The sequence below is a fragment of the Corvus kubaryi genome, unplaced genomic scaffold (genome assembly GCF_017639235.1).
Source record: "Corvus kubaryi isolate FWS band 111438036 unplaced genomic scaffold, C.kubaryi_AGA036_p1.0 37334, whole genome shotgun sequence".
Lineage (NCBI taxonomy): Eukaryota > Metazoa > Chordata > Aves > Passeriformes > Corvidae > Corvus > Corvus kubaryi.
Window position 1 is genome coordinate 15244949 of NW_024581108.1, and position 11031 is coordinate 15255979.

Sequence of the window (11031 nt, forward strand, 5' to 3'; positions counted from 1 at the left end):
GGAACTATTAGGAGGGTGAAAGAGACACTGGAGTTTCCTTGTAAAAGGATTCTTACTTAACTGTTACAGCCAAAGGAAAGATTTTGCATGTGATCTGCCCACAGAATTTTTGAAAAGTAAGAAATTCTGTCTTCTGGATCACTTGCAGATACAGCCTAAGTCATTTTGGGAGCGTTTAAACAGGAGTGCACATGCTTATCTTTGTGAAACCAGGCTCCATTCACAGAGCTCACATCTCCTCATCTCAAATCACAACTCTCAGTTGCATTACTGCTGTCCGATTAAAGGTGTTTGTTACCCCCTAGCTCCAAGGAGGACCTGCTAGTTCAGGGAAGCTTCTGCACTTGCAGCAGACTTTGCCGTATTTAATAACATAAGCTACCACAACCTACAAGACAGAAAAGTAAAAACACATCCATGTACCACAGACCCACTGGTTGAGAATGAATGAATGAAGAAAAGAGTGCAGCAAAATAACAAGTTTTTTTCAAAGTCAAAAGCCCAAAGTAGTGCTAAGGACTGGATTCATGGAGACACCTAAACGTTTATTATCCAGAAGCTGTTTTAAAGTTTTGCAATTCATCCACTTTGTTAATATGCTGAAAGCAACTGCTATCACAGGCCATCCCCAAGTTTGGGATAACCAACTCTATGCTAGAAGATCGGATTGCAAACAACAAAGAATTCACAGATTTATGATCAGTTTTACTGAATCAGCTTTACTTGCTAAAAGAAACAAAGCGCAAATATACTCAAAGTATGCACAGAAAGCAGCAAGGCACAGACGTGTTTCAGGATCTGAAACAGAGCAGATAAACAGACCAGGTAACAAATGGATCCGAAACAGACCACGCTGCAGCCAGGCACAGGAGAGTGACTCCTGCAAGTGACAGCGCTGCAAGGAAACAAACGCCGCTTGTTCTCGACTGACCGCACTTCCGCCTCCTCCCCTCCCATTCAATCCCCGTGCTAGTGATGCTCCCTCCATCTGCATGGCATGCGGCTTCCAAATACTTTTACTTTTTAGGTGAGGGAAGCAGGCTGGAGAAAGCATGTGATCACACGGTAAGTTTATGCTTATATTTGCTAGCGTGAAAGGGGGGGGGGGGGGGGGGGAACCCGGTATAAAATAGGTTCCTTAATTAGAAAATGCAGTTAAATACGGAGTATAATTGTGTGGAGCATGTGGATCTGGAGCAGATTCAGCAGGGGAGTGTGTGCTTAAGGAGCAACCGGGACAGCTGTGGACATCTGCGACCGCTGCTTTAAGAGCAATAAATGCTGCATGGTTAGAAAAAGAAAATAAGTTGCCTGGTTTGTCCTTTGTACTGGAAGTCTGTTGCCCAAATGCTATTGCTCCTGAAGGAATTCAGCGTAGGAAGTCAGCTGAGACAAACCAGAGCCCCTCTCCCCCCTCCCACTATTCGGTACACGTTTCTCTTCCCGCTAGCCCGCAGTTCTGACAATCCAGGGAAAGAGAGAAAGAATGGCAGAGGGAAGCAGAGCACAGCTGTACGTTGCAGAATTTCTCAAATATTCATTTGCCAAACAAAGCCAGTATTCAAAAAGACAACGAAGATGCAATAGGACCATACCAAATCCATGCCTCTGAGCAGCGAGGGGGTCTCTAACAATGCATTCAAGCAACAGATAGACATTTACCTTCAAAATGCAGGCCATGTTCTTTCTCTATCCTTCCTACCAAAGAGCAGCAGGATTCTACTTTGTGAGCAGCAGTTCCAGTGTCAGGCAAAAGGCTGGTAGAGCTGCAGAACTGCTAGAGCCTACATTCCTGTAGATCCAAATAAAGGTACCACGCATCCAGGATCCGTTAGTCATATTAGTCTTTTTATGCCCCGTTTGTTCCACCCATCAGCTCCTGCCACTGGCTGGGAGCCAGCCCAGCACCTCCCCTCCGTCACATGACTGAGTTTGATTCATGGCTCCAGTGTGTATTTTCCTAAGCTACAGGACGCTCTCGCGCTGTACTATACGTACAGACAGAAATCTGTACCTTGCAGAGGCTTTGCAATGCCTGCAAATCAAGCTGCGTGTTTATAATTAGTCCCTGTGCAGCTCTCCCGGCGTTCTCAGGAGACAGCTGCTGACAGATGGGCAGAAAAGTCCAAACTCTCGCTATTATTGGGGCTGTAAAAATCCTTACTCTGCTTGTTAGAGTGCAGTATTGTTCTACGTTCAGCCCTTTTCGCTGTATGGCAGGCTTCCCTTTGTCTAAATTGCTGCCCTATGAGAAATAATCATTATCAGCAACCAGGCCAGATATCCCACCAGAGGTGTTTGCATTGTGCTGTGCATGCCTTTTTGTGTAAAGAGCTGGCATCCATCACAGGGAATGGAAGGCTTGGGTTGGTTTGTGAGGTTTTTTGCTTGTGCAAGTCTCATAAAAACTCTCTGAACTTTCTTTGGACTTTCTTAAGATAAAAAAGTAAGGTAAAGTGCAGATGAATAAATTCAGCTGTTGAAGAAATCTTTCACATCTCGTCAAATTCAAATTCTTCCCTTATGTAACATACTCAATATATCATGAAGGTTTTACTTCATATTTGCCACTTCTCCTGCAGTCTCTTTCTCCCTTTTTTACACTTTCTCAGTACTTCTCATTACTACATCTTAGAACCCTTTGCATTTTCTGTACTTGGCACCTTCCCTGTATTCCTTTTGTGCCACATTGCTTCACTCCTGCTGCTTTAGTACCAAAAGCTCTCCCTCTCCCTTAATAAATTCCTCGTAGTGGATGTCTTCATGCTCTCTGCAGCAACTCAGGGTACCTGTTTACATGCAGGCAATACCCTCCAGTTCATGTTATGAAACCATTTACCACAGAGCCCCTCAATGTGTGGGAGCCAGAAGGGGTTAGTGCTGTGCTGCACATTCAATAACCAATACTGTTCCCAGCCTGGCAAGCCTCTCCTATCCAGGTGCAATCCCTCAAGACAGTAAGTAGGTTGAAACTAAAGGAACTAGCTGTCCTTATTTGTATGCGGGGGCAAATCCTCCCTGAGAGCAGAACAGAAAGGGCCTGGGGGGATTTCTCTGGCTCACACTCCTTGGCTGCCTTCCTGTGTGTTTCCAGAGAAGATGCCAATGTGTGTTTGGCCTTTGCATGAGCATCCAGAGTGCTGTAGTCTTACACAGGTCCTGCAAACTCCTCAGCATCTCTCACCACTGGAAATTCGCCTCCTTGTTCAATTACAGCCACAAGCCAAAGCTCTTGAGCTGAAAATTGTAGTATTGTTAGGGAGACTAATGAAAAAGAACTTAGTGAAGTTTCTAACTGTGTTGACTAACATAAGGAAATAGCTAAATCACGAGTTAGTGGAAGAAGGTGGTAAAGGAGGGACTTTATTAGAGGCTACCACCAAGCAGTGTTAGATCATTCTGGGTAGGAGTTTATGTCTCTTTAAGTACTAGTTATTCATAAGGAGTTCTGGAGCAAAGTTCCGTTTCTTAGTGACTAACAAATAATTCATTCATTCCTGAAATAAAAATAATTGTCTCTTTTTCTCTCCAACAGTCAAGAATCTAGTTTTCCTCGGACTGAAACTATTCCTTTCACCTGTGTGATGGGCATGAAAAGAAGTTTTCATCTGAGGCAAATGAAAAATATTCCACCGCCTTCCCACCCTCCACCTTACCAGCTCTGTCAGGAATAAAAGAAATGAAACTTGGAGAGAAACTGTCCTGAAAAGATCAACCATTTCCACATGTCCAAAGCATTGAGGGATTTCTAGTGAATTTTATTCCTTAAGGAAAGGCAGAGGCATGGGTAGTTGTCTTGTTTTAAGCATCTCGACATGCTTTGATTCTAAATATCACATCGGACAAAATTTGGTGTACTTTAACTTTTAGACTTTTTATAAATGGTTCTTTATCTTACTAAACATCATTACTAGGCATCAGCAACAGCCATCCTTCCCTTTTTCTTTCAGGAGGGATGTGAGATTTCACTTTATTTTCTCCTAGGGACAGAACTGAAGATGTGATTTGAGCTGAGATCACCACAAACAGGAACAGAAAGTCCAGCCTTAGGCTGAGCTAATTTCTCCTCAAAGAAACTACGTGAGGGAAGGTATCCACCAAATGATAAAAGCAAAGAGCCATTGTAAGCACATTCCACGAGTCTCATAAAGTGCTTTCCCTGAACTTATGATACTCTTGAAAAATCAGCTTTAGGCCAAACACAGCTCACATAAATTTCAGTCGCACCTGCAATTTTCCATCCAAAATTAACACGGTTGTTGTTGCCTGGTAGGGATGTCAAAGATACTATGAATCTGCCTTTCAAGTCTGAGTCATTGCCACAGGCCACACAAAGTCACTACTTCTAGTTCTGAGGACAAAGACCTTTAGTTCTGAGGACAAAGACCTTGCATGTTTTCCATCTAGTCCAAACCCTTCCGATACATTCCTATGGCGACATAAGCTTGGAGAAAATATGGTTGTGTGGGCAGCAACCCTTTTCAATTCTATGTCTTAGAAACTAATTCTGTCATGAGAAATCAATCCTTTGTGGAGAAGGCTGATTAAGCCTTAATTTGCAGAGATTAATAGAACTACGCAATCCCAGCATCCAAGCAGGAGTTTGTAGTGCCAGTGTGGGTAGTTCTGCTGGGCAGCCTGTGCCATCAACAGTGCTCATTTGGTTTGTTTGGTGGCTGGACACCGTGTCACTGATGAAGCTGCACTTTCACCTATGGTAAGAACTTCAAAGCCAAAATCTCACAGATAGATAACAGACTTAAATAGTAAGTTAATTTTTTAGTCCACATCTGTATTTTAAAAGTGCAGGCTTAGAGAAAGTCTGAAAGCCATCATCTCGCTAGTCACTGACATCAGACACTGGTTCATGTAGTGAAAATGTGCCAGAAAGGAAGAACCTGTTCTTACACTAGCTGCCACTACAAGGCTTTATCAGACAAGGGTGACATAAGGTGGCATTTTTCACCCTTCAGGTGCAACCTGAGTCAGTGGCAGAGTAACAGATCCACTCTACTGTTATCCAGAGATCGCATCTTCCCAACCATCTGTATCAAGTTTTCCTTACCTCATGAAACTCACCACTATAAGTAAACAATTTAAGGTACCCAGCAGCCCAATGCCATGGCAGAGGTAGAGGATGAGATGATAAAAAACCGCAGGTTATGATTTGAACAGGAAATCTTACCAGGTTATCCAAATGCTACATGGAATTTTAATTTAAAACTCTTAATGATGCTGATTTTCCAGGTAAGAAAAAAGGCTTAATCAAGCCTGAGTGCTTCATTTTAGAGGTGAACTTCTGCTGCATTCTGTAGTGCAGAAGCTGAGGAGAACAGGTGGGGCTTGTTACAGCCTGCATTCTGCTGTTACTTTTCAGAATATCCTTACAGCTTAAAGCAAGCTTGCCATGTGCACATTACTGAAAGAGCTGGTATATATTGCCCTGCCCAGCTTCCTTCTCAGCACAATTCCTCTGTACCTTATTCAGCTCAGGACAACCAAATCCATTTAAAAAAAAAGTTTAGCCATGGAATACTTCTGCATGCTTCACTGGCAGGAGACAAGGACTGCTCAGCACCGTTTCCGCTATTAGAAATTCAGCTCATCACCTCACTATTATCATGGTAACAATTTAGCACAGCCACACAGCACTTGCAGACCTTGCATGTTCTGGTGTTCCCCCCAGGCCCTTCCTAATGCACACACACAAGCACTCAAATCAAGGGCTCCCAATTTTCAACTAAATAGTCTTTTAAAAAAAAAAAAAAAAAAAAAAAAACAACAACAACAACAACCCAATAAAATCAAGTGTTGGCCACACCTAACAATGCATGAGTACAAAGGTCTGTAGAAACTCCTGGAAGCAGAAAAAGAGCAAACCCTACAAATCAGTAATCTTTTCAGACTGTTGACTTTTTTTTTTCAATGCATGCTCATCTGAGAGCTTCAGGTTTCTGTTTTCAAAGACAGTTATTAACCAGGGATTATTTTACACTGAACTACAGATTGTTGGGGGTTTTTTTATATTAATGAAAAAGAGTATGTCATCTGTTATTTGTAATTTTTCTTTTTTATTTAAATGTGTTTTAACAGAGACAATGGATTTTTTTAAAATGCAGGAAAAAAAACCCAAAACAACAAAAAAACCCCCCACATACTTAGAGAAGAAGCATGTCTGTCCCAGACAGCTTTCCTCTAATTAAAACAGACTAAGCAACTCTGAAGAGTGCTGTGTCTGCTTATGCCACCAGATGTTTTGCCGGTATAAAAATAGCACAGTAAACAAATGTATAACTTGCTGCAGTCTCCAGCAGAAGAAAGCCCACCAGTAATATTCTGAAGGGCATTCAAAAGCTTAATGATGTGTTTGAAAATGCACTGTCATTTGCAGGTAACTGCTGAATAGAGAATAAGGTTGGTCGATAGGTATTTCTTGTACCTTCTTCAGTCAAGGATGTATTTGGTTTCTCCACTATAAAGTTTTTTACATTCTTTGCTCTGTTATCAATGCTTCACACTCCCACTATTTTTATGAGATACAACTAACATCACAAAAACACTGACACTGTTTCACACTGAGATACGGCCATGTCAGTTTATCCTCTAATGAGATTTTATCCTGGAGAATACAGCTGTGCACATAAAAGGAGCTTAGGAAAAGGATCCAGCGACAACTTCAATCATGGCATTGAAGGCCTTAAATTGGAACAAAACTTAAAAGCAGCATTTCAGCTTAGGAGAATGCCTTCTCCTGAACTAAAGAAGCAGAGACATACTCTGCCTCCTTTTCCAAAGATCCAGCCACTACTGTTTATGTGGGCTAAACTCTGTCATTATCCAAAGGATTTGTCTTAAAAAAAAAAAAACCAAACAACCAAGCATCTCTCTCTCCCTTCCCAAGGCTTTATCTAATGTTTCTTTACACTTGAAAGGAAAAACTTGAAAGCACAGCAGAAAAGACAAGTGTATTTAATTCAGGAGTGAATTAATTTTAGTGCAGGGTAGGGGAGGGTGGATTGTTTTACGCCACTCTCAAGTAACGTCTAGAGGGTCTCAACACCAGCAGTGTCAGATCTGAGCCACCTTGTTCAGCAACATCCTGTTCACACCATCACAAAACAGGATATAAACTAGCACCAAGTGAAACTGATGGTCTTGTTTCATGAAATGATATGAATTAGCATTATTTTAGCATGCTATAAATGGATCTTTACCATGATTACCATAATTTTAGGAATAAAAAGAGGTTTTCACAGATTTTTTTTTTTTTTTCCTGTCTTGGATATATTTTGTTCAGTTATGACCACAATGTTTAGACATGCAGAAAAAAAATTGATTTGTGCAACCACAAAAGTGAACAAAATTTTCTTGGTAGCAGAAGTGTCATAGGGGGAGTCTTACAGAAGATGTTCAGAAAGTCACAAAAATCACCAATTCCTGTTTTTAAACATCATTCTATACTTGATTCCTGAGTTATGAAACCACCCAAACTATACTGAAATCCAACTATACTCCTTCCATTAAGATTCTCTCCATGAAATTTTGTTCCTGGCAAATCTACTGTCTTGCCTGGCCACAGCATGAAAAACAGCAAAAGTTGCTTACAGATCTGGAATCATGATCTTTACTCCTCTGAATCCAAATAGACTGCTACCCTACTGCCCTGTTAAATGCACACTCCCTTTGGAGCCTTCAGAGGCTCTAACCAGCCACAATGCTGTGCCCTAATGTCAACAGACTTTGCTCCACTGGATAGAAAGTGAAGAAAATACCTTGTTATTTAAGTTATTTTCACCCGTGAAAGTTGCCAGTAGCAAAATGTTGCCATACTTCAAAGAGTCCATCTCAAGCTATTAACACATATACTCAAGGAAAATACTTCTACATCTTCTGAAACATCTGACAGCTCTCACACAAATTTTTAACAAAATCTATCCCATGCAATTGTTTCAATCAACATTTTTTCAAGTTTAGAGCTGACAACAGTCTTGCCTTTGACAGTTGTCTACACTGCTGTGTAATAGTGAACTAGAAGATAAAGAGATGAAGTTATAAGTGGAACTTAAGGTGTTTAATAAATTAAAAGAACTTGTGAATATTGACTTGGTGGAACAATCAGCAACCTTAAAATTGCAGCACTGAACACAAGACTAAAGAAATAGAGGAATTCAGCCTGAGCATACAGAACTCAGAACTGTTTAATTACATGATCCCACCATTCTTTCCCCATAGGAAGTTTTGGGGTTCTGGGTTGTTGTTTGGTTTTTGGGTTTGTTTTGGGTTTTTTTTAATTGGAGTGAGGTTTGGGGTTTTCTTCCGTTTGTCCTCCCTTTTCTAGTTCAAAAGATGAAACTTGCAAAAGATGAGTTTGAATCAGCGTTACATGAATGTGCTGTTTCCTATAGGATCACTGCTTCATTTACTGGAAAAAGTGATACAGTGCATGAGAAATGGTTTTAAGGAAAAGCTGCAGAAGTCTGATGACTTAAATCATTGAAAGCACCTTTGAAGAGGTGGATTCTGAACTTGTCTCTAGCAGAAATCCACTGCAATGGTCTCTGATTTAATAGCTAGGCACTGGTATTATTTTCCCTCATTTTCTGAACTTGGAATTTGAAACCATAAGGGCTTATTTACCAATGCACTGGGTACTTGCAGCTGCAAATGAAGGTAATAGGAGTTACACTTTGATCATATTAATTGATACATAATGCTGAGTGCTCTGAACAAAAAAAAAAAAAAAAATCTTAGGCCCCCTATATTGGACAGCAGCATAAAAGGATGCCTTAATTCTTTTCCCTGTGACTCACTTGCTTTCCTATAAAACAGTCATAATTTTTAATGTGGAGGGGTCATATTACAGTGAATGGCATAAGAGTGTCCATTAGGAAATTAGGCAACCTGTCTTCAGGAAGTGCTTTCACTGTCATGAAGTGACGTGGCACAGAGCCACACTGGGGCATGGTGGAACAAACAGAATATTAAGTAGCTGCTCTCCACCTGCATCTTGCCAGCCCATAAACAAGTCAGAAGCATTAGAACAAAAACAAGTTATTAATCATGTAATTTAAAACTATGTTTAGAAGATAATTTGACCAATAATTAAGATATTATATAATAATTAAAAATAATTAGGACTGCAGAGTTAATCCCACTGGCATTTAAAATTTTGAATGCTTAGGTTTCTTATTTAATACTATTTTTATATCCCAGAATTCAGAGGCACATTCCATCTGCCATTACTGGCAACCCTGTCACATACCACCATAAAGTTTTCTAAATTCCAGAACCATCCAGGACTCCCACTCCTGAGAAACCAACAAAAGCAGCCACTTCTAGACCTACAGTACAAGGCACATCCTTTCCCTGACAGGTAGCTAGGACCAAAGAAAGGAAGATCCTGTCCTGTAGCACACTCCAGTCTGGTTAATACTGAATTCTGAATCTCCCAACTCTGCCACCGAACAGGATACCACCTAAGTCATCCCTATCACAGTATTCTTTCTCACCTAGAAACTGGAGAAAGAATGTATGCTGTTGCTGTGCTAAACCTTGAGAAGAGAAATCCCAAACAACCTAAAGCCTCCACATTAAGAGTCCCAATAATGTAAGAAACAGAAGGACTCAGAGTAAGTCTGTTTAACAGTCCAAATAAAGTCCATACAGTAGTCCTTGGACAATTACAAAAGTGATGCATTTGGTAATTTTGATATTTTATGACTTCTGGTGACCCTGATGTTCTGCTCAAAGATCTTTTTGAATTTTCAAAAAGTCATTAAGCCCTCTGTTAACAGCTTCCCCAAACTGAAAGTTGAAGATTCATGCATCCACTATAGTGATAAAACACTAAGATTTAGTAGTCTGACTGTTTTTAAAAAAACCTTTTTTTGAGCAATGCAATCCTGCCATAGATCACTCTAAGCCAGTAAGAGACTTTATGGACACAGTGGCCCTTGGTGTAAAATACCAGGTTTTTCAGACATAATTCAATTTGCTACATTTCCACTGGAAGCAAGTTGCACATCTCCAGGAAAAGTTTATTAATATTGCTCTATAGTTACAGCCTACATCTCAGGAGCAAAGGAATCAGAACTTGGATCCAACTAATTTGAGAACATCTAAGTGAAATGTGTTCATAATGCAGATTTTTAAAATTTATGTGCATGGCAAGTAAAGACCTTTTCTGCCCCTATATTTTGAAGATGATTTATCAGCATCTCATTTTTCTATGTCTTTTCTTATAATTGAGAGCATACCATTCATGTTGGCAAGTCACATAACAACCTGTTTCTTTTGCACCAAAAGTACAAGCAATGTTGCATGTCAACATCCAGGACAGGAAAGAATAGGCACAGAGAGACATATTTTAAATAGAAAACATTTTGGAAAGACAATCGTTTTAGTCATCCTCAGGTGGGTAACAGTCCTCATTTCATTTTCCCCCAGAGACATATTACTAGAAGTGGTGGTAATCTCAATAAAACTACAGTTAATCCACCAGAAAGCATCAAATTTAAAAATAGCTTGTAATTTATTATGAACACCATAATACAGTTTTATAACATTTTTATTGTTTTCAAAGCCTTCTAGGATTTTTCGTATCAAGATGTGACATAATTCTTTCCATAGCTCAGTTGTGTCTTCATAATGCTGCAGTACATGATAAAGAAAATACTTTGTAGTTGGAGATAAACTTACTGTGTCTGGCTTTCCATTTTAATAAAATTTACAGCAGCATTTGGAGAAACTGCAGCACCAGATTTCATTGACTCTGAAAAAACCATCACATTAGTAGCTAAGATTTACTTTACACCTGCTTTGGTATTTTGTATAACAAGCATGGAAGCAAGCTGTCAGGACAAGGTACATTTAGGATTTTAAGGACTGGTTTAATTTAAATTCAGGGGTTCACATGCAAACAGGATTGCTGCTAACACCAGAAAGTATCAGAGTATATGGATTACCTAGATTTTTTTGTGTGAACTAAATGCAACACCCATCTACAAACACAGAGTTCCTCCATTTTATTAA

The 11031-nt window shown here is 40.0% G+C and overlaps 1 protein-coding gene and 1 long non-coding RNA gene across 5 annotated transcripts in view; one reads left to right on the forward strand and one right to left on the reverse strand.

The window, feature by feature from the left end:
• Positions 1–2024, reverse strand: part of ST6GALNAC3 (ST6 N-acetylgalactosaminide alpha-2,6-sialyltransferase 3) — a 215317-nt gene extending 213293 nt beyond the window's left edge. For 2 of the 4 annotated variants that reach the window (XR_006016480.1, XR_006016481.1), the window contains exon 1: positions 1663–2024. Coding sequence is in view for 2 of the 4 variants with exons in the window: in XM_042030448.1 (XP_041886382.1) it covers positions 1663–1680 (18 nt within the window). In the remaining 2 variants the exon portion in view is untranslated. The remainder of the gene's footprint in view (positions 1–1662) is intronic. The other 2 variants (XM_042030448.1, XM_042030449.1) reach the window with 2 other exon arrangements.
• LOC121665756 lies at positions 410–5836 on the forward strand. The gene is made up of 2 exons (XR_006016483.1): positions 410–1065; positions 3536–5836. It is a non-coding gene; the product is annotated as an uncharacterized LOC121665756 (long non-coding RNA).
• The last annotated feature ends 5195 nt before the right edge of the window (positions 5837–11031 follow it).